The sequence below is a fragment of the Pyrus communis genome, chromosome 14 (genome assembly GCF_041283825.1).
Source record: "Pyrus communis isolate YQ-2024b chromosome 14, ASM4128382v1, whole genome shotgun sequence".
Lineage (NCBI taxonomy): Eukaryota > Viridiplantae > Streptophyta > Magnoliopsida > Rosales > Rosaceae > Pyrus > Pyrus communis.
This window is the reverse complement of record NC_142578.1, coordinates 453219-478035: the sequence shown is the minus strand read 5'-3', so window position 1 is coordinate 478035 and position 24817 is coordinate 453219. Positions and strand designations below refer to the sequence as shown.

The 24817-nt window shown below is 35.4% G+C and overlaps 2 protein-coding genes across 2 annotated transcripts; both read right to left on the bottom strand.

Annotated features, from left to right (window-relative positions):
* Positions 1 to 8320: 8320 nt before the first annotated feature.
* Positions 8321 to 9601, bottom strand: LOC137713206 (zinc-finger homeodomain protein 11). Its single transcript, XM_068452481.2, has one exon. The coding sequence runs from the start codon at positions 9160 to 9162 to the stop codon at positions 8557 to 8559; it is 606 nt and encodes a 201-aa protein (XP_068308582.2). The 5' UTR covers positions 9163 to 9601; the 3' UTR covers positions 8321 to 8556.
* Positions 9602 to 15799: 6198 nt separating this feature from the next.
* LOC137713442 (protein indeterminate-domain 14) lies at positions 15800 to 19395 on the bottom strand. Its single transcript, XM_068452737.2, has 3 exons — positions 18711 to 19395; positions 18092 to 18491; positions 15800 to 17035 (listed from the first exon to the last, which is right to left on the bottom strand). Exons 1-3 carry the CDS (start codon positions 18814 to 18816, stop codon positions 16033 to 16035), a joined length of 1509 nt encoding a protein of 502 aa, XP_068308838.2. The 5' UTR covers positions 18817 to 19395; the 3' UTR covers positions 15800 to 16032.
* Between the last annotated feature and the right edge of the window lie 5422 nt (positions 19396 to 24817).

Here is a 24817-nt window from a genome sequence, read left to right as displayed (position 1 = left end):
GAACACAACAAATTTTCATTTTTTGCCTAGGGCTTTGCAATCTTGTTCACAACTATGTTTGTAATGCCCCGACCCAAAAATTTAACTAATTCAAAAAATTCTCAAATTTCACAGAAATGAAAATCTCAACGAGTAAAGTAAGTTTTATACATGTGGCCAAGTCCAATTTGGCCAGAAAAAGCTCCAATTTCCCTCAAACCCGCTGGTTGCGACTGTCACCTCCGGTGCTCCACCGCCCCTACAGTTGTTTGAGCTTTGTTCCCTGCCTCACCAGTAGTCAAACCATGGTGGTAGTCGACCGTGTTGCTTTCCCAAATGGCGAAGTCGCCACCGTCCACCCCGTACACCCACCGGTGCATTTCCCACGAAACCAAGACCAAAATAGCTCAGGCTTTTGATAAAATTTAGAAAGGGGAGGTCGCAAACACTTTTCCAGGTAATAACTTGAAGAAACTCACCGAGAATCGGACAGAAAACCATCGAAAACCGTCACGGGAGTCGGCTAACCGGGTTGGGTCCATCAGGTCTAGGATGATCCGGTGTTGTTGCGCCCCGGACTTGGGGTCAATAGGAAAAATCTCGAACCCGAATCCGGCACGCAAAAAATAAAATTAAATAAAAGGAAAGTGAAACTGGGTGGAAAAATATGAAATTCCTCTTATAACAAGAAATCGATAATTCTTTACAAGACTAAAATAAATAAACACAAAATTCTATCCTCACACTTAATCCAATCCCATCCCATCTACCCTTTTTGACTGTTTAGTTCTTAAACTTGTATAACAATAGAGGGGTGAGCTTCAACAGCTCAGTAGGGACATAACCTTATCACAGTAATTGACAATATTAAATGAAGTGTCATGAAATCATATAGCCAAATATCAAATCCTTATTGCTAATAATGCATGAATGCAATGCAACCCCTTCAATTACCCTCGTGAATTTATATAATAAAACACGCGGACCTGCACTCTTATACCATGCATTTTACCCCTGTAAAGGTGGTTCAAAGGTTCTATTATAGAAACTAACCCCCATATGATATCCCAAGTTCATAAACCCTTTTTGCTAGTCATCTTATCTAATTCATTGATCTCCAGCCCAAATCACCCACATCGACAATTCCCGTCGATATCCTATTCTACCGTGCACATCGGGCTAGCCTGGAACTGGTTTCACAATGAATAGATTCAACTACACAAAAGATCCCTTCCAGCTACCCTTATTTCCATGCTTCCAATCTGAATATTGAAATTCCCACCACATCAACATGATTGATACACAAATAATATCAATTTATCTTCCACATGTATCATAGTATATTCTTAACAAATAACATTTCAACAATAATTCCATAACCAATAACAAGTAAACACTTAACTAAAGCAATTAGTCAATTAGTATTCAACCACATTAATCAACCAAAAAGATCAAGAATATTATCACTACACGAAATTTAATAAAATCAATTTCCATAAAGGTTTGCCTTATTTCCCCTACCTGGATTCCAAAGCATTGCTCTGACTCTCTACTACAAGAGTCTATCTTCAGCAACTCCTATCCACAAGTGTAAGCAATTACTAAAAACATGACATGAACTTTAATCCTAGTCAACATGCTTAAACTTGCTAATTACACACTACTAATTCAAAAGTCATTTGGTTAATTTATAATAGCATGGTCATCAGTGAAGGAACTTTTGAACTATAATACTTTTATAAAATAAGCAAAGGTATAGTTCAAAATACATAAGTACATTAACATACTTCAGCCAAGCTATATATTAGATAAAAGCACTAATCCGTTAGTATTATGAATGATATGTAAAAGTTCGTATATTAAACTCTTTGTATTATGCAATAGAATGCTTCAATTCAAATAGCATAAAAGTATGGTTGTTAATGCTTCAATTCAAATAGCATAAAAGTATGGTTGTTGTTTTGGGAAAATAGAAATCTCTAACCGAATTCCATTTGTCAAACCAATTTATAAAAGATAGTATCCTAACAACTGGTAAATTGATATCATATGTGCAGCCTTTTGAATATCATCTTTTATAACAAAATATATATAGCCAATAGGAAACAATACCCAAATAAGCATAGCAGTTCTTACGTGCCAAAATAGGGTTTAAGCATATGCATATTTTGGTTCTTCATATAAAACTGGTTTTGCATAAATAAACACACATGCATACGAAGCTTGCATATAAACTAGTTTTGGATAACAGTAGCTAATCCAAGACAACAATAAGAAAGGAAACAGTGATGGAGAGGATAAATGAAGTATGGAAATCGTTTACCCATACACAACGAGATACAGGTTGAGTCGATTGGACTCCACAGCCCTTTCTCAGTTCTGGTTTCTGGCTTATCTCTCCTTCTCTCTCTCTCTCTCTCTCCACTTTCTCTGGTCCTTACTTGGTACACAGACTGCATCGCTCTACAACCCTAGGTTTCTATTATTATAGCTATACAAAGTCAGCTAATTCTTCGATAGGAATGATGTAAAAGCCCTTTAATTGGCTACAGTTTTGGTCCAATTAGAATAGAACAAACAGCTTAATAAAATAATGTAAAAGGGAAGAAAATGAATAATATGAATATATAGTTCAAATACTACGTTCAAATACTACCGTAATGGTGTACTGAACTTATTGGGTCCAAAATAATAGCAAATTAGAGTATAGAAAAATGAAATAAAGGAATTAATGAATAAATAAGAAGTAATACAAAACTTTCTGAAATTAATAAGTATATACAACACATAATTATATATAATTATTTTTGAAAATACAGGTCGTTACAGGTGTTCCCCCATTCTCTCATTTTTCCTCCCGATTCTCCCCCTATTGGTCTACCCTCTCCCTCATTTTCTCTCCCACAACCCTCTCTTCCTCACAGCCACACACGTGGTATCATCCCATTGCTCCAGATTTTCTGGGGCCTTCCAAATTAATGGGAAAAATGTCTATTTTGCCCTCCACTTCAATTGTTAATAACTTCTTCTTTATAACTCCGTTTCATGAACGGTTTGGGCCTACTCGTTCGTGAGATTAAACTTTATTCAAACATATATTGTGACCTTGAAAGGTTTACAGGTTTTAGATAATTAATTTCCAAATTTCAAACTTCGTAACTAGTTTAATTTAAAACTAAATTCAAACAAATTAATATAAATTCTCAATAATACAAATACGTAAGTTATAATAATTTCCGGAAACCAAATTTTTACAATTTCTCAATTCAATTTTCATAACCATAAATCGATTTATTTTTTATTTTCTCCGCATATTCATAATTATGAATATCTAATTCATATATTTAAATTTTCAGGGTATTACATTCGACCCCCATTAAAATAAATCTCGTCTCCGAGATTTCAACCATCAAATAACGGAAAGGAAATTAGAACCCATCTTGCCCTTCCATTTATAGGGAATAGAATCATATGATTTTTATTCAAGCTCAAAATAAATAGATCAACGAATAATCATCATGATTCACACACATATTTCCAACCACATTCATTGGTAAAAACACCAGAACATCTAGCCATAATCACTGTATAAAAAATTTGGAATTTAAATCCAATCCGCAATACTGTTAACATTGAACGAAAACAAAAGCTCATTCTATGATTTCCTTCATATCCGCAAATAAACTAATTACCCATAGTAAATTTTAACAGTTTTTAAATATTTCTTTTAATTGTTTCTCTTTTAAATTGCTTCTAAGTGCAGGCACAGATCACATAAATTAGTGACTCACACCTCTAGAGCATCATTCACCTTCCATTAACCAAAGAAGAGAATATATATATATATATATATATATATATATATATATATGTCACAACTCCAGTGCCCAACAAAAACCTTATTAATCACATAGCCATGAGAATATGTGCTCTTCATTGGTTTTGTTTGCGATATCGAATCCAACAACGACAACTCATGACTATGGCAACCAAACCAATCAAATTTGTAATCACAAGCTTTCCCCCATCAATTCTTTTCATCAAATGTAAAAAAAAAAAAAAAATAATAATAATAATAATAAAAAACACAATACAGGAAATTGTTTATGTTAAACAAACTCAAAATCTCATTTCATAGTTTTATTCATGTCCACTAATAATAAATGAAGAAATCTTCATGATCTTTCCACCATTCCAATTTTAATGGACAAACCATAACCTTAGATTATAATTTCATTCCCGTTCAATAAATCATAACTTTCATAACTATTAAAATTTAGATCCATCATTATCATTGACCAATACAAATATAAAGAATTTCTAAGCATAATCATCATTGGCCAAACAAAGATTTTACCACGATTTTCTTTTTATCCCAACAAGTGATTAGCAGTCTGGAAAGAATCGTAATATACCCGACAATTATACCTTCCCACACATAACATTGATAACTCATTCTCACAGCCCAGACATGGAGTTTTTCTCCCAAAAACACTGGGTATTTATGCCCATTCAACCACTTTTCCATATTCCATGGGTCATTTCGCCCAAATCCACATCCACGGGCCATTTTGCCCAATCAAACATTCCTCCCATTCCATGAGCCATCATGCCCAAAATCGACATTCACGAGCCTTTTCGCCTAAATCAACGTCCACGGGCATTTTCGCCCAATTCAATACCCACGGGCCTTTTTCGCCCAATTCAACACCACGGACCTTTTTCCGCTCAATTCAACATTTCTCATTTGCCCAAGTATAGTACAACTTTTCCATCTACTTGTCACAATTTCACCATCATCTTAACATTCAACATTTTCATAATGCATATCATAATATCAACTCAATTCAAGATTAATCCGAAACTTTAAACCAAACGCTCATCTTCAAAGCTATAACATGAATACAATATTTTAAAGTTTTCTACTTTCATTCAATTTAATTCAATTCATGTGATTCACAATATATGCATTCCACATAAATTTGTTCATACTCATAGAACTTATAGAATAATGCAATATCAATACAATTCAAAATTTACAATTCACATCCACAAACACCAATAATATCTCACATTGTTAGATAGGATCATTTGCTCCGATACCATTTTGTAACGCCCCGACCCGAAAATTTAACTAATTCCAAAAATTCTCAAATTTCACAGAAATGAAGATCTCAATGAATAGAGCAAGTTTTATACTTGTTGCTAAGTCCAATTTGGCCGGGAAAAACTCCAATTTCCCTTAAACCCACTGGAAACCCTAGAAATGGGTGGCTTCGATCCGTCACCTCCGGTGCTTCGCCGCCCCTACAGTTGTTTGGGCTTTGTTCCCTGCCTCACCAGGAGTTGAACCATGGTGGTAGTCAACCGTGTTGCTTTCCCAAATGGTGGAATCGCTGCCGTCCACCCCGTACATCCACCGGTGCATTTCCCATGAAACAAAGACCAAAATAGCTTGGGTTTTTGATAGAATTTAGAAAAGGGAGGTCGCAAACACTTTTCCAGGTAATAACTCGAAGAAACTTATCGAGAATCAGACAGAAAACCTACGAAAACCGTCACGAGAGCCGGCTAACTAGGTCAAGTCCAGGGTAATTCGATGTTCCCCATTCTCTTATTTTTCCTCCCGGTTCTTCCCCATTAGTCCACCCTTTCCCTCATTTTCTCTCCTGCAACCCTCTCTTCCTCATAGCCACACACGTGGTATCAACCCATAACTCCAGATTTTCTAGAGCCTTCCAAATTAATGGAAAAATGTCTATTTTGCCCTCCACTTCAATCGTTAATAACTTCTTCGTTATAACTCAATTTCACGAACGGTTTGCACCTACGCATTCGTGAGATCGAGATCTATTCAAACATATAAATTGTGACCTCGAAAGGTTTACAGATTTTATATAATTAATTTCCAAACTTCAAATTCCGTGACTTGTTTAATTTAAACCTAAATTAAAAAAAATTAATATAAATTCTTGAAAAATAATATAAAATCTCTATAATACAAATACGTAAGTTATAATAATTTCCGGAAACAAAGTTTTTACAATTTCTCAATTCAATTTTCATAACCATAAATCGATTTATTTTCGATTTTCTCCGCATATTCATAATTATGAATATCTAATTCATAGATTTAAATTTTTAGGGTATTACAATGTTGGTCCGCCTTTAGGCGCCCTTGCCACCTAACTTATTTTTGACGTTATAGTTGGTTACTGGGTACGAATCTGACATTTCATACTTACACATTTGGGTGTGCATTCCATGTGCCAAGTTATGCCGCCGCAATGTACCAATATGGGTCCTCAAAGAAGGATATGAATCTTTGTCGATTATGATTTTCCTTCACACTAGCTCTCTTAGAGCCCTTGTAAGCAATATCTTTACTGCTCATTGTACGGACTGTCACTTCAATGAGACAAGTCTCCCCGTTGTTAAGGGGAGATAAGAACGTCAATATTCCTGTAGAACAATGTGAATTTGTGTAGACGTTGCCCACTATGTCTCACCTCCATCCCCGTACCACACAAGTGTGATGTATTCTAACTTTCAAAATGTTGCTCCAAACGCATTCCTCTGATCTAGCTAAAGTGACGAGATCATATACCAACTGCAAACATGCCTGCAAGGACATACATACTTTATAGACATCGAGTCAACAGCTCCGAAAGGTGTGCCGCTCCTAGTGGATGATTTGGCCGCCCCTGTTGAACAGTCTGGTACACTGGTGAATAGCCAATCATTCTACCTTGGCTTGAAGCACGATAGATCACTCGTTTCATAGGACTCACTTCCCTAAAAGAGGAAGGTCACGACACAATCAAGATTACTTCCGAGATTTGAAACTGAAAGGTTTATCTCAAAAAGTATCGGGGCAATTCTAAAAGAACTATTACTTAATATGCATTAGGAAATGGAATAATTGTATATAATCCACAATTCCTGACCAGCAACAATCTTTATTATTTTCACATATACTGCATGAGGTTGAGGGAATTTGAAATCACGCTGAGGACGAATTTATGCAATTCCCCATGGTAAGTTTTAACTTTCACTAGATGCCATGGCAGGCAAGTAATGTAAATAAGGTCGACACCTTAATTTGATTTAGACAAGACACGCAGGTGTCTTCACGATTGGTAGCAATGGAGAGGTCGAGAGAGGTAAGGTATATGTGTCTGTCGGCAAAACTTTATGTTGTGTCTCCACTGTCTATGCAAAACAACAAATGGAAATGATTACTCGGACGATTAACCTAATATGGCTATAACCTCTATCATTAAAAGTTAAGCGAATCTCATGTTTTTGTTTTGTTGTGATTCGGAACTTACTTATGCAAGAAAAATGCTAGGGGACTGTCTTTTAAAAACGGGCTTTCTATGGATTCTCTGTCACCTCATAGTTTGACGTTAATTCACATGCCAACATTATAAAACATTATGCCAAAACATAAGGCGACAAAAAATCTATAAAAATCTCACTTTTAAAAGACTCCTTAGCATTTCTTATTTTGCAAAGGCTATTAATCATGAAAGAGTTGCAAATATCTTTTAATTAGATTCTTCAAAGGAAAATATATTCATATAACTTTTTTCTAAAGCCTTGAAACTAGCTAAAAGGGGTAGGGGGGCCACGGATAATATTCCATGAATAAGTGATCTAACATGCTGCAAATATTAGTAATCTAGTCAGCGATACAACGTAAATGTGGATTAAGACAGCTAGTTAAAGTAGTGTACCATCTTTTATAAGTGTAAATCTCTTTCTTGTAAACTAGAGTTCGTTAAGAACATATTAATCCCAAAAAGACCTAACCGGTGATGTGTTTGCGACCCAAATTTTATACACAAATTTCATGCCTTTGTATTATTCTAGAGAACTAATAATGGAGCTCCTTACCATTACGATGCTTCCTTTAGGAATCTACGTGTGTAACTCTTGCAATCAGTAATCTATTATTTGAAACTATGTATGTGCATTTGCAGGGTTGAAGCGAACTCGGTCGCCTTTCACACTTATTTGCCACTACCTAAAAGCCGCTAGAACGTTTTCATCTATTAATTCAGCTTGGTTGTGGAATAAGGGCTTCACAAAACCATAGAAAATTTGACGAAAAAGCAATTGAAACACCAGATTGATTTGCGGCGTTCATTTTTAGGGATTAAATTAATGAATTTTCTATTTCATAAATAATTTTAATTAGAAGGTCCCATTTCAGGGACCAACCATGGTAAAACCCCTTTCAAATTAAGATGTATTGAAAGGATCGCTACCTAACATTAGATACAGAACCATTTTATCTAGCTTGGTAAGAAATCAAATGTAACCGGTGAAAAGAAAAAACAAAAAAAACAAATTGCATTTTAGCATCCCTTGAATTACAACCAACCGCAGAGATAAGGTAGGATTAAATTATATATAGCTTAATGATAAAAAAGAAAGAAAAACAGAAAAGAAAAAAACTAAATGATGAGGACCAAACACGTCCAAATAATAAAAAGGAAAGAAAATAAAAGGCTAAAGCTAAAGCGATGGATTAAGAGGATTAATTAGTGCCTAGAGAGTAGAGAGGTGGTACTACTGGGTAGTGAGAGAAGACGCATTGCCAGTGGATGCAGAAGTAGAAGAAGATGAAAGGTTTTTGTGATTATGCATCCACACTTTGAACACCTGTCTGCTTATCCCTACACTCTTGCAGAACCTCTCTATCTCGTCCTCTAGATCTTTTCTCAGCAGCTTCCACCCTAACTTCTCAGCAAACGCCAGCATCTTCTCCTTCTGCTCCGCCGTGAACTTAGTCCTGAACCGCTTCTTCCCGCTGCTCATCCTCTCTCCGCTGTCCGGCGACCCACCTCCACCGGCATTATAGTCAATAAGTTGGTCTGGTGTTATGATATTTTCGGCGGGATCTCGACCTCGGCTACTGCAGCTCATGATGACATGGTGTTGATGATGTCCTGATCTACCGCCTCCTGCAGCTTGCGATGACGTGGCTGAGTAAGTGACTCTGCGGTGGAAGTTGCGGTGGCATCCGCAGGCGACGCATTGTAAGCCGCCTGGGGATGCGTGGTCAAGTGTGAACTCGCCACAACCATCTGTGGCGTAGCTGCCGAGGCTGGCTGCATGGTTTCTCAAGCACTCTTTGTATACTTCGTTTGTGTTTGGATCATGATCTCCCTCCATCCCCTTCTCTCCCTCTCTCTCTTTTCCCCTCTCTCTCTCTCTCTCTCTCTCTCTCTCTCTGTCGCTCTCTCTCTCTCTTCTATGTGTTTGATAATTGTAATTACAGTATATTAAAATAGACACAGGTTTCCAATGTGGTACTGTTTGGTTGGATTATTTACACTAGTGCCATGTTGGTCGTAACTGTTGAAGAATAGAATTTCATGATACGCAGTTAATTTATAGGTGAGATGGTCACTACTAATATATATATTTTTTTCGCGTACTTGTGCATGTGTAAGTAATTAAGCTGACACAATATTTGCGTGATTAGTAATATATTATTTCTTAGGATAGATTTATATCCAATTGAAAAATGAAAAAATAAATGACAAAAACAGAAAGAACGAGCATATAATGAGGTACCTGACCGATAATCTTATATGTATGGGGGGATTTTCCGGTGGCATTTGGACACAGCAATAAAATCAATATAAGCATTTTATTATGCGGTTGTATGGCATGCAGCTGTTTGATATGTCCAGAATCTTTGTGAAATGATCGGCACGATACAGAGTAGTCATTCAAATATTCAATGCAACGAATTGTCACTTTATATCACGCTCTGTCGCCTAATTGATACAGCGAGGGTAACAAATTTACCCTAACATTAAGCTTGAGAATGCTTAAGGTTAAGGGTGAAACAATGACAAAATAATTAGGGTTTAAAAATTATATTTTGATTATAGTGAGTAGATTGTTTTAGAAAAAAACTATTTATTTTTTAGAGAAGCAATGCTTAAGATCCAAATGAATTCACGAGACAATGACATGACAAATTTGTAAACTTAGTAAAAAAAAAAAGTGTTAATGGAAGACTGAATATATGAACTTCTAATATGGTATAAATAAAATGATATACGCATTGCAATATAAAGTGATGAGTATGAATTTCTTGAAAAAAAAAGTTGCTCTTAGATGTATTGTCTTGGTTCATGAACACAATACATTTAAATAAAAAAAAATTGAGGAACATTTGTTCGATCATCCAATGCAGAGTCAAGGTCGTCCAACTCAGGAAGTTATGTGCGAGGGATGGTTCATGGAACATGGTTGTTTTTTTTTTTTTTTTTTTTTTTTTTTATCTTTTTAATTTGGAGTAAGATGATATAGATCATACGGCGGAAGGGGCAAATTGAGCAGCGAGAATAAAATTTTGCAGGTTTAAGCTTTAGTATCTGATTTGAGTTTATAGTATGCCGTTTTGAAAAGAATAGTAACACGCATCAAGCTTGTCATTTTGTTGTGATATATGAGTTTTTTTTAACCAAATTTTATAGTTTACAATATTTTATTAGGGTTTTAAGTTTTAAGGGACCTTTTTCAGTGTCTTATTTGGACTCTTGAAGCTTTTAGAGATATGCGAACCTATAAATAGGATGTTTAGACATTAATTAAAGCGACCAAGCCAGGGAGCAATTACAAATTTACACAAGAAGCTAGCAAAATTCTTCAGATCATGAGTTGAGGGGGACCCGTGAAGCAGAGGTGGTATGGGTTTGATCCAATAATTCACGTTGGGAAAGTAGAACAAAAGTTGGGCCACTCCTCGTGTTTTGTACTTATGCATCAATAGGTAAAAAAATCTATCTCACTTCCTTATGTTACGACAAGATTGCAATCAGTTGCTACGATTTTGTTTTCTTCTTCAGTTTAATTAATTAATATATCTAAGTAGGGTTACGTACAATTTCTGTTAACTACTTAATTAAAAAAATCGGATTACATGCATAAAATTCTAACTGGCTCCAACAGTATTGGTTACTACCAATGCAATGATACAATTTGCTGCCAATAAGGAAGGTCGGTCCTGATCATCCTCCAACCACACACTGAAAACCTGTTCAGAAAGCCATCTACTAATTCTCCAGTCCACATATAGCCAAGCAAATGAAGCCTAAAGCCATTATTAGCTCATACTGTCACACAACGAATATATGTCAGGAATCAGATATGTATCTGTTTTTTCATGCTAACTCTGCAATATATATCCACCACATATACAGATGTATATGACCTATTCCACATCAATATTGTTGCTATGACATTCACTAGAGGGTCTGAGAAATACCATATATTCATATGCCATATATCTAATGACCCTTGTGATTGTTAAGGTAATCAAAGTTAATTAGTAAGCAGATGGTGATCAAGATATATACAGTGTGTTTCAGTTGAGAAACTTCTCAAATAAGCTTAAGTATTTGAGGAACATCTTTGTAGTGCTACTTCACATTATATTTTCATGCTTCGAACCGTCTAATTTTAGGTTTCCTAAAAAATATCTCTATAAAAATCAATTTGAAACAATATGGAATCAAAGGATGTTTATTTAATTGTATATTTGAGGCACATATTATTTATCTATTGTCTCCATTGTAATTGGATGTTTTAACAGTATGAATTTTTTTAATTTATTCTTTATGAATAACATCTAAAATATATTCATTTCTGAATAACGTATTAAAATATATACATGGAATTGTTGAAAAAATAAGAGAAAGTATATACACACATAACACATATACCAAGCATAGAGAATTGGGTTGGACGAGCAAGATATGGTGCTCATAACGGTGTGAGCTGGATAAGAATGGTTGTGGGAGATACAGTTATAATATATATCGTGATGTGAAGTTAGGTGGGGAATTGGATGGCAGCGGTTTCCTGTTCACGGTTCACTCTCAAGTCCTGTTGAGTCTTGATGTGTATCGTGTGGTGCGGCCCGTGTCGGGAATTATGTTTTCGGCTTTTGGCTTTCGGCTTTTAGCTTTAGGTTTTTGGCTTTTGGCTTTTGCTGGAAGCCTTTCCCTTGTTTCCTTTTACCTACTTTCATTGTGAAGTCACTGTAGTATATAGATGCATGAGTACTCCTGACTGTACAAGCTGGCATATATATATGGCTACATATGACATGCAAGACCAATGCCTGGAGCTGGCTTAAAGTCTGCAACTCCTGCCATGCATGGCTGCTTAATGACCATTTTTTAACTCAATATTTACCCTAACAACCATTTAGCTGATAAACAGACACAATCTTTTAGCCTCTCAAACACTTATTTAATATGTACAGTGTTTTCATTTAATTTATTCAATTCGATGGTAATCATAAATAAAATAATGTCTTAGAAGATAAAAATAATGTGTGAAAATTATTTTCTTTACAAATTACTAAACCAAGAGATTGTCTCTACTATACTATACATACATAGGTATATGTTGCAGTGTATTAGGCTAAGTTGTAGTCCCACTGTATGTAAATTTTATGTAATTACTTATAAATACTTTTATAAACTTTATACATAACCTCTATTTTGGAAAAGAATAAGATAGAATTTTTTGAAATACACAGATTGATTTAGTGGTAGAGCGTCTGTATATATTATGTCCATAAAATCTCAATGATGATATCACAATCCATGTAAATACTAATGTTGGACAAAAAGGTGTGTGTTTTATATATAAGATAATTTCTGTCTTCCACCCTTGCGTTCGCGTCCTGATTGAGGTTCTCCTCTTGCAATTAGCTTGCACATAATAATGTACGTACGTGGTCAAAATGTTCCATGTTCATGAACCCGACAATCTTTGAGTTAATTGACCTGATATGCATGTAATAATCTGTCGCTAGATATGTAGACTAAGATTAAACTGGTTTTATAATGTTCCATCACCCATTCCTAGTATATCTCATTTGCTCTCTTTAATTAGTCATGATCAAGTACATTTCCTCATTGCATGTGCTGCCTTGCAGCCTTCGATCAAGGCACCACTATATATAGTACTAATTATCAACTATGTTACAATGGTAATCCTAATTTTAAGTACGTGGTTTATGTTAGGAGTATTAAGATCCAATGATTGTAGATTAGACAAGTGTCATGAGATTAAGAAGGTAGTTATGTTGATTATAAGAGTAGCTTAGCTTGTAAGCTACTATAGCTGTCATATATAAGCTTGTAATGAAGTTGTTGTATGAGTTAAGAAAATATCAATACAATACAACAGATTTCTTCCTCTCCAAGCTTTTTCAACTCTCTTTCTCTCCTTCATTGCTTACTGTGGTTCTTCCTTGTTTTGCAACATCATTTCTTCACTGGTTTACAGTTTATTAGGGAAGTTGTGGTTTCAACTCCAAAACCAATTGATAGAGGGTTGTGACTGATCAATTTCTTATATGTTTTTGCAAGGTTTTTTAACTTTCTAGTACTAGGGACAATTTCAGATCATTACACACACTCTTTCATTTGTGCCGAAAATTCAAGATTAAGATGTGGACAGTTTAACTAGGTGAGGCGAATATGAGTGTTAGTGTAGGAGAACTAGTTAGGATTCTAAGTCATATTGGGTTAGATTTTTTATCTTCCTTTTGGGGCTTAGATTACTTTTAAGCCAAGTTACCAGTATTCAGTATTGTGTACTTTGTGATATCAATACCATTACACAATTCTAACATGTTGTAATACCATGAAAGAAGTTAAGACGAATAAACCACTAGAGATCATAGAGGAGTAGCTCAACTCTTATAAGTTCTTACAAGATTTTTTAACTTTCCGACGCGGCGTAACTTTTCATATCATCACACTTCGAACTTTGATTTGGGTTCAATGGTACTTAAGGTGAACGATGGGCCTTTTGTTGTTGATCAAGACAGGCATTTGTGGGCTTGGATTGCTTTGTAAATGGATTTTCATAGATTAGGAACGCCTTATGCTACTTTTCAAGGCTTCTACCGCAGAGGCCTTGCACTGGTCAACGAAATGTGAGGTCCATAAAGTTGAAGGAGAAATCACACACTGATTTGTAGCTTTTGTGTTGAACTGGTTCTTTGGTAGAACCTTTTCTTCGTCAGAAGCTGTGGCGATGAGAGAAATAAGTATTAGGCTATCAGAAAACACAATTTGTGAACATTTTTGTTACCATTAAGTGAAGTCAGCAACCTACGTATGTTAAAGAAGAAAAAGAAATAATAATAGAAAATCATGAGCATTAAAGATGTGAACCAGAAAAATGTTAAGTGAAGGACTGTGGTCAGCATTAGGGTTGAAGGGTGAAGACTGGCAATACAAGGCCAACAAAAGGAATCTTGCGTTTCAGTTTTTAGCTGTTAACTTATGGAGTGATATATTCAGAAGCAAAAAACTGAGTACATTGTTGGTTATTTTGTTAAACAAATGAGTTTTACATACAATGATAGGGCAATGTTGTTGATATTTTGTGTTTCTAAATAGCACTAGATAATAAATTAATTTAATATACGACTTTGGGCTTTTCAATTGCATAAATGTGGTCAGTTGGCCCTTGTGTTTTGGTTTCGGCCATATCCCATACACCCCAAATTCTACCCTGCGCACGATTGTGTGCGCATGATCCAGGTCAATAATGACGCCAACAACAATAAAATCGGGTCCTGAGCAACTAATGGCGTGTAGTTGCAGTGTCTTTGAATTGTTGTGGTATTGTTATAATATTGTTATGGCATCAGAGGCGTCAAATTGTTGTTGCAGTGTTGTTATGGCGTCATTAGATTGAAACGGTTCATGCACAACTTATGTGTACACGACCTGGTGCGCAGGATAGAACATCTGACCCCATACCTATATATTAGTGAACAATAAAACAAAATATACACACGAGGCAGTCTCCAAGCCGCAGTTAAATTTCCAAGCCAAAGAAAAAGTAATCTTTCTAACTTGAAAAGCTTTGAATGGTCTCTGCATATTTGGAAAGATGCTGTTCTTTTTATTTCTTTGCAGGCACTGCTATGTGGCTCTGATTCTGATGCATGCGCGCACGCGCGCGCGCGAGAGAGAGAGAGAGAGAGAGTGTGTGATCATATGTATGTGATATGGTTATGAATGGAGTTTGTTTGTGTCTGTGTGTTTGAAGACGTTGAGAAGGACTTCTGAATTTGTCATTAACCCACCCGTCCTTACAACTGAGTCTGTGTGGGAACTGAAAAACATGGTGATGATCAATGCTCATCCCCTTTTCATCATTTATATACACACCAGAACAACCCTGCAGTCACAAAAAGGACTAGTCTTCTCGCTTTTCTCTCTATAATATAATATTGACATCTACATATAATATTAATATATATATATATATATTATATAAATATAAGTCTTTTAGGATATCAATTTCGCTCAGTGCGGATTAGGGTTTAAATGCTAGTCTGGTCAGTGGTCATGGACTTGTGATGAAGACTGGAGAGCTCACCTCCATTATGAGATATCTTCACATAGTCCAAACAGAAAATCTAACACTAGGGTGCTCACATCACATGTATATAAATGTTGTCATGTTGAGGGATCCAAGAGAAAACTAGAGGCCAGGATCTCTCCTTCGATTACTCATGATCATTGAATATGAATACATATACAGATCATGATCAGTGAGAAAATTAACAACCTAATTATTGATGATATAAATATTTATAGTAGAAATTTAACCTATCTAGGGTAACTGAGCCAGTACACACCACCTTACCCATCCTTACCACTGAGCTAACCTCGGTGGGTTAGTCACAGAAATCAAGATATATTTGGATTTAAAGGGGATATATATATTATTCAACAAAATCATGCATCACATATTTTTATGATCGATAGTGATCTTCATTTATCAAATAATTAATGAACAAATAGCTCCACACAAATTGCACGATCGGTGCAACACTCGTCTAATCATAAGCCTTAATTATATTACCTAATTACAAGCTTGTAATATGATAGAACCTCAAAGGAAATAGAGAACAAAACCATAAAATAAAAAAATAAAAAAAAGGTTTAAACATAGAGAGATGGAGGATGGAAAATAGGAAACTACTTAGGCGCTAGCAGATTTTGCACGATGGGTTCGAGTACTGATATCCTTCTCTAATCGATGATCATCTGACGTTATAGCCGATGACATGTAACTCAAAACCAGAGAATGTTGATTGGTTGTTGCTTCATGCGCACCTTGCATAAACTGTTTCTTGCAGGCATGGCAAGTGATTTGGAGAATGGTAGAGTTCACTTTCTTGACCGCTTGCTCTTTCAAAGCGTGAGCCTTGTCTAACTCGGCCTGCGCTTGTTGCCTTATTCTCTTGGCATTTGCAAACTCCTTCTCCGCCAGTTTGATGTGGCTCTCCGCTTGCTGCCTCGCCTCTTCAGCATAATCTTTTTCCGCCATCGCAAGCCTTAACTGCTCTCGCGCTTCTTCTTTCAGCCTCAATATCCCAGCAGCCACGGTGGCAGGTTTAGGTTTCTGACCGTCGTCATCATGCTCGTGATGATTAGTAGTTGTACTGCTGCTTTCCCTTTCCCTTTCCTTCACCTCGTTCCCCCTCGAGGAGTAATTTCGATTCGCGATCATAATGTTCGAATGTTGTTCAATAGTTTTGTTCTGATGACTACGATCACCCCCGCCAAATTCACATGAACCAATTGAGAGCTGCAGCTGAGTGGAATGGTTTTCTTCTCTCTTAGACGAAACAGATACTTCATTGATAGGAATATTAATATTCGACGTGGTTGCGAGCTGAAGATCCAAATTGTAATGTGCATTACTACTATTCTTCTTGGACAATGTAGCTTGATGATGATCAGCGTGGTCAGGAGGGTTTCTTAAGATTAATTTGGTGTACTCAGTTGGACTTGGATGTGGTAGTGCCAAATTATTAGATGGAGGCCAAGTGGATGGAGCCCTGCTGAAATTGTTGTCACTGCAGGATGGACTAGGACTTGAAGCCGTTCGTGACAGGCATGCTGCCGGTTGCAGCGTTTGTGATTCCGGCCGCACACGATCCATGTTGCAAGCGTCTTGGTGCTCTATGAAACTCTCAACCCTATATACCAAAATAAATTTAAATATATCAAATAAACTTAGAAGGAAAACTATGCATTTATCAAGTATGCGTATAATAATATTAAAACTGACACGCTGTTTAATACAAGTGAATCCTACCATTCTATTTGAGTCCCACATATATTAATATGTTAATAAGCGTATTAGTTTTGCGTATATAGATATATAACATCTCGATTTGCTTAATATTGATTGAATATGGATGTTTAAAACAAGGCATCCAAATCTGCAAATATGAAATAAACATGTTAATTAATACTTAAGTAATCTCTAATCATAAACAACCACATCATATAATTTACAAAATTTAGTCTAAATAATTGGTCTCTCTAGCCTTGCCATTTGAACATGATAAAGGAGCATTACCAAGAATAAACAATGATAAAGGAGCAACAAGGATTGAAATGGTAGCTAGAGGATCAAGGATAGTTATATATTAATTAGGTAGGAATAAAAGCATGTTAATCACTACTGAAAAGCTAATCTTTATGATATATTCCACATCGTCCTTAGTCAATATATAGCCATTGTACGTCTTAGGATACCAAAAAAATTAACCAAGTTAAAAGATTAAATTATGGGAGCAAAACATCTCCTCTCTAGTCTCTACATATATGACCTAAATAGATTTCGAGAAAACATCTGTTAAGATATACTTGATTTTCCAAATTGAGTTTCCGTCAGTCAAGACCACTCATCAGGGACCAAAACCTTTTCGCTGTTTTCTTTACTTTATCAAAGTCAAAACCAATTAACAAAAAGAGAGCTTGAAAGGTTCGATATATATCATGATGCATTTGGAAGCCTTTTACCATCTGAAATCATGATCTTACGTATGTACAACATTTATCATGTTCATAATTCAAAAGAAAAAAACGTGATATAGAAATTGGGATATGCACTATCTAATTGTTTGGGTTTGATCATGTAATTATGCGTGTTTAAAGATATAATAAGAAATTTTGACTGCCGTTGGTGTTTGGAGGAATTGAGGGGGCTATCGTTGAAAAAAAAAAGACAACCACTTTTTCCTTACCTAGAGAAAACACGGCCGCAGTCGCAAGAATGTCCTCTGGTGCCGCAGGTTTTGAGATGTGCCTTGTAATCTGATTGAACTGCATACCCTTTTGAACACTTATCACAAACCCACTGTTTGTGGTTGCTGTGCTTTCTCCTGAAATGCTTTTTGATACCGACGAGATCGCCGAGGGCGTGGCAGGGATCATGGTGCAGGCAGCTTGGTTCTGGGCACACGAACACCCGCTTCTTCACGACCGGAGTCTCTCGCTTCAGCAGCTTCCATGGCACCTTGTGCCGCCGCCGGTGCATCTGTAGGTTCTGGTCTCTCTGAAACCCTTGGTTGCAGATCTCGCAAATGTAACGATCCGATTCCAATAAGGTTTTCGGTGAAAGTGACACCACCTCCGCATCTGGATCTATATCACACATACACATAAATTAATATAGCACATAAAAATATCACATATATATACATATATGTTGATCACACATCATTTTACATCGTCCAGCTAATACAGCCTAATCCTAAAAAAATATATCGATCGCACAGCCAAATTAAGCAAAAGATTACACCAAGGAGAGAACTCCAACATTAATATCAATTGATGATATAAATAATAGATGTATGTATGTACCTGGAGTGCCTGCAGGTCTTCTCTTTCTTTTATTGGTGTTGCCATTTTCTAAGCAAGAAAAAGGATCAGAAGAAGGGACCAAGGAAGAAGAGTTATTGGGTAACATAGGGAATTAGAAACTCTGATCTCTCCTGCTTGAAAATCTTCTGTAATATAAGCTAACTAAGATGCAAAGTGATGTCTCTCTCTCTCTCTCTCTAATTGAAGTTTAATATATATGATTAAAAGTAATAGTAATAAGAGGATGGTGATGTATTGGGGAAGAGGTGGGGAGAGAGAGAGAGAGACGGAGCTACAAAGGCTACAAGGGACATGAGGAGGAGGAAGAAAAAAATAAAGCTCTTTCTTTCTTTTCTTTTCTTTCGGTTACCTCATGCTATCTATCAGCTTTCCTTCTTTCTTTTATTTAATCTTTTCAACTCTCATCAGCTTTTCGAAACAATCAGCTTTCTCTCTTCTCTCCTCTTTCTTTCTTTCTTCCAACCCTCAGCTTCCTTGTGTGGAGTGTCCTCCTTAATAAACTCCTTCATAAGGGGAGAGAGAGAGAGAGAGAGAGAGAGAGATTACAGAGCCTATCACAAAGCTCGAAACTCGATCCCACAAGCAGCAAGGGGCTCCATAGGAAAAATAAAACATCCCCATAAAGAACAAAAAACACTCATAAAATTCTTTCACAGCACACAGTAAATATTTCCAAACCGATTTGCATGCGTTAATACATCCCAAAGCACCAAATATACACGTAAGCTTCCCTGTCCAACCATTTTTTTTCCTTTAATTTCCTATTACCTCTAGGTAAGAGCTTTCTATATAATTAAGTTTGTTTTTTGTTTTTATAACCTAACGATTGATAATTTATGTTAAACTCATTTAAATTAGGGAACATGTATTTTAACGTGAGTGTTGAGAGAGTGCAATACTCTAATCAAATTGATTAAACTTATATCCGGATTAAGTTTGCATTATAGGCAAGGTTAAAAATCCTTAGGAGATTTCATTGACCGAAGTACCCCTTTCTTCTTGCCGTACACACACTCAATTTATTAATTTTGAAGCAGCTTTTATAAAGGTATTGCTGAGGATGTGATGTCACCCTCAAGGGCATACTAGTCAATGAAATCATAATTCTGTGCAAGATGCTTACTTTTTGGTAAACTGAGTGCATCAGCAAAATAGTGAGTTGGAAATTGGCAGCATTGGCCTTTTTGGATCAATTTGGCATTTTTCCTGGGTTTTATCCTTGCCACATACGTATAGCTTTGGATGAAATACGTACAACTTTCATGTACCAATTTAATTATATTTTCTTTTTGTTAACAAAATAAGATCCCCAAAATCCATTTCCATTATCGGTGCAAGAAATTTGTTAATTAAGATGAGTTCATATACATGTAATTGTTAAAAATCGTACTTATAATTAAAGGCATACTACACTATGATGTATCACTATTTAGTGATTTTATATAGCAAAGATTGATATAAGACATGATCTGGTGTGATGAGTTTTTAGTTTTGTTAACGATTAGTAGTAGTTTGTTATGTTGATATAAGTAGCTGAAAGAAGCATTGTTGTACCAATTAATCATCATCGTAATACAAAGAACTTTACTATTCATTTTCTCTCTCAATCATCTACTTTTGTACATATTTTTCAATCATTTGCAATGTAGATAATACACCCATGTCTATTGTGAAGATCTTGCACTTTTTCATATATACACACAAAAATCCTTATATTAGAGATCAAACAAAAATTAAGTTGTCTCTTGAAACATGTGTGAACCACAAAGTTCATTGAAAAATTAGTACGAACATAACATACCTAATTGATGATAAATTTGTTTTTATATCTAGGTACCTCAACACCTAGACTTCTAGGAATTCTAATTTAAAGAAAAATTTAAAAATACCCTCAACCTTAAAGCGAATTTGTGAGCTATTAAATGATAGAATCCAACCATAAAACTCAAATATCACAACGTATTATAAACTCAGTTAAGATCTTGAGGCCTATATATATATACCTGCAAATGTTAAAGATTTTTTTTTACGCTTGTCTAACTGCTCTTTGATCTACTCTACCATCTTTTCTTCGGCACCTCTTCACGTTGATATCTATGATTAGTTAGTGAAAGGTTAAAAGGATTGAAAAATAGCAACTGATAAAAACAAAATGATTTGACTGGTTTTTGATCATATGATTCCCAAAAGCTGTGACTATAGTTAAGAGTTCATTAATTAAGAAAAATGATTGATTTAAGCAAAAAAAAAACACACAAACACAATGATCTACGGCCTTCAATAGTCCGAAAGATCTGAGTACAACTTGATGACGCCACCATGAAGTGGTTAAAGTAGATAAATAAGATGATAAATAGAAGAAAAATTTGAAAAGAAGAAAGAAAATTCAAATACCTTTTCTTGTCTGCTTATACAATCCAAATTACTAATGGAAATCGTGTTCCTCATCTTAGATTATGCATGACGTGGTGCAAAAACATGAGCAAAATTAAAAATAAATAAATAAATAGATAAATAAAATGCAACATTAATACATATATGTCACATATGCATATATATACTTATATATATGTGTGTGTGTGTGTGTGTGTTGTGAGAGTATTGGAATCAGTAACTCATGTAATGTAATATATTCCGAAAGCAGGTGCTTGATGCTGTTGTAAATTTGGCAGAAGTACACACCAGCTATCATATCAAATTATTATGGACGTTAGATACAAAGTACACGGATTATGGAATATTGATAAACTTGTATGGCTAGAGGGCGGGGGCCTAATTGTTATATGATACATACATACATACATACATACATACATGTACATACACATATCTATATCATGGCAGCATATATATCTCTTAATTTACTGGTAATGGAATCTAAGAAATTGAAACTTCTTAGGACTACACCAGAAATATGGCCTCTTGTTTGGTGGTTGCCTGCCGGGCCCCGAAAAATAATGGGACCCATCTCAAGTACTCAACCATAATTTTCACCACCCCTAGCTCTCAACCTCACCTCCCTTATCTTCTATTTATGGATTAATTATAGTGAAAGCAACGAGTCATAATAATAATTTAGTGAATAATTAATCATACACATGAGCATGCAGCTTGCTAGTTCTTTTGAGTTACATTAAGAGATATGGAACTTGGGTTAAAAAAAATGTAATCGGTCAGTTGTAATAATTTTATATTGAACTCATCATTAATTAAAGTTAGAATATAAGATATTTTATTACAAATAAAGAGTAAATCACTAAATTATAGTGTCAAATGACTGCTAATTAGCCATGTTAATTTAATATATTTATGTATGTGTTGTTCGATAAAAGTGAAAACGGTGAGAGTCGAGAGTACGGACGGAGCCACCTTAGGCTCAGAGGGGGCGGATGCCCCCACTCAATTTTTTTTTGTGTGTGTGAAAAAAAAAATGTACTCTTTCAGTTGTTTGTAGCATTAGTATTAACTCTTTTATATGCTATTTTTATTGTTGAAAGAGAATTTTCGGTCATGAAATATATGAAGATCGATTGTGAAATTGTATGAGAGACTAATGGATAAATGATAACATGGTTATTTTTGTAGGGAGAGATGTTTGATGGTATTGGTAATGACGTTGTCATGCAACGCTTTCAAAATATAAAAACGCATCGATGGATATTGTGATAAGTTATATGAAAAACCTTATGGACTAATAAATAAGTGTTTTGTTTAGTATATTTTTGTGCTTTTTAATTTGTGACTTTGTTGTTTAAAGATGCCCCCATCCATGCATATAGCTTCATCCCTAGTTGAGAGAGATGAGAGTTTTGTTTGATAGGCTTAATTTATATATGGTTAGGTTGATTTGTTTATATATGGACTAGTATATACAAATAACTAATAGTTTAATGCATAAGGAGAGTAGTGATTAGATTCGGGATCGTGAACACCATGGGCAAGATGATTGCAAAGACATTCTCCTTGCGAGGCTGCATGTGTTTAAGAATCTAAATCCCATCATCGCCCCATTCCTTCTACACAATAAACAAGTAGGCAATGTTATTAATTTATTTATACGTGAGCAGCTTTGCTTTTCTTGTTCATTATTACTCTGTCTATATATTATAATACATCATGCATCACATACATGCATTCTTTTCTTCCTCTCATTCTCTATCCAAGAAACATTTGTCTCCAACATATTGAGATTATCTACCAGGTTGAGGTGGGGTTGAAATCAAGTGGCTGCAGATTCATATTCTATTTCTACCAGGTTGGCCCGGTTCCAAGAAAGCATAAAATAAAATGCATCACAAGCCTACCAAGAATTTATACAATTGTATCAGACAAAAAAGGAAACGAAAAAAGAAAACAAATAAACCCTCTATTAGGTTTCTCATAAAATAATTAAACTCTGCATGTAGACATGTATTAATGATGTTTACATTAAAAGTATTGTTAGTGCAGGCCCAAATTGTTTTTTATTGGTCAAAGATATCAAAGTCTCAGTCTTCCCTCTCAAACGTATAGAGCATTAAATGCAAGTCTACATTCCCTACTCAGATATTTTGGATTACTTTCCTATTGGTGTATTACTTTTTGGAAAGTAATTCTAGGTCGATTTCAAATGAAAACATAGGAAGCATTGAAGGAAAAGTCTATAAAACAGACCACAAGCTTTCAAACCAAAAGCACTTTGCCTTTTACTTGTTTCATTATTTTTGCCATATCAAAAGACCACTTGAAATCAAGACCTTAGAACTTTAAGAAACCTTCCTTTAGACTCTAAGACCAATTATTTGCTCTGCTACCACCTCAATTACGTAGTATCGGTTCACCAGCTTTAAGACAATTGATTTCTTTGGTTGTAATCCTTTACATAGAAGCATCTTTAACCCAACCTGATGGTCTCGCATCCAATTTGATAAGAGCTCTATCTATTGTTCTAAGTTCATCTATGTATGTACTTTTTATTTTTTATTTTTTATGATATTCAACAGTCTTAATATCAATTTCAGTTACTTTTTTTTTTTTTGCTTAGTTTGTTTACTTTTCGTGTGAATGACTGAAGTTGTGTGCTTGAATATAAACAGTTTATATTTAACCCCATCTCAATAGTTTCTAGTCCAACATCAAGAAACAATTAAAGTCCTTAACATGCAAGGCATTAAAAATAACCAAACATTAGCACAATCCTTTATAAAAGAAATTTTATTACATGTGGTGCAAATAATCAATTTACATATGATCTATTCTAAATACAACACATCTTTTTGTTGGCGGTGGCACTTTTGATAATCAAAATCAACAAACCAAATGATTTACTAAGCCCCTTTGAGGACAAAGTGTGAAGCTTATACCAACTGAGAAAGAAAACTACTTCGCGAACCAACAATGCCTGTTTTCACGCAAATATATTTTGGCACGTTCGGTGAGATTCTTTCTCATTGTTTTATGCTAAGCCACAGAGAAGAAAGACCAAGAGATTTAGGAGGAAGGTTAAGAATACTCTTCCATACCAAAACTCGCCAAAGAAGATGGCAGGAAAGGATAAGGGGTCCAAACCTATGAATACACCACTAAATTCTCAGGATACCAAATCATCTACCTAATCCGACAAACATTGGCACAATCCTGTATAAAATAATTTTATTACTTGGGAAACTAGACGAAAATGGAGGTTCTGATATTGTTTTCATTGAAAATCCCGGGAAAACTGAACATATTGATTAATTTCTCAAGGGCAAGAATCTAAGGTTAGTATAGATCAACCCCGAAACAAAGGGGCCTACTGCCCTTTCTCCTTAGCCTTCTCACTCCCCAAGGAATGGTATCATTAAAACAGAGTTGCTCTCGTAAGGTTCTCTTTTTGAGGATCTGTGAGGACCTCTTTTATATGAACCTTTAAATTAATCTAACGGTAGCAAAACAGATAAGGTTATATAATCCTATTATACGGTACCTAAACAAAATGAAACACCAGAAAATTAGAGTTCACGCTTATCCTTTCAGACCAGCTCGACTTCAGATTTCGCAGGATCCTGAGAGAGTAGCCCTGCCATCTTCTCCCTCGTCTTCCCTCTCCTCTCCTTTTCTTTCTTGTT

Coding starts and splice junctions, on each gene's coding strand:
- LOC137713442 (XM_068452737.2), bottom strand. CDS start 18,816: ATGTTACCCAATAACTCTTCTTCCTTGGTCCCTTCTTCTGATCCTTTT. Junction 18,492..18,710: donor AAGACCTGCAGGCACTCCAG/GTACATACATAC, acceptor TGTGTGATATAG/ATCCAGATGCGGAGGTGGTG. Junction 17,036..18,091: donor TGCGGCCGTGTTTTCTCTAG/GTAAGGAAAAAG, acceptor TTTGGTATATAG/GGTTGAGAGTTTCATAGAGC.
- LOC137713206 (XM_068452481.2), bottom strand. CDS start 9,162: ATGGAGGGAGATCATGATCCAAACACAAACGAAGTATACAAAGAGTGC.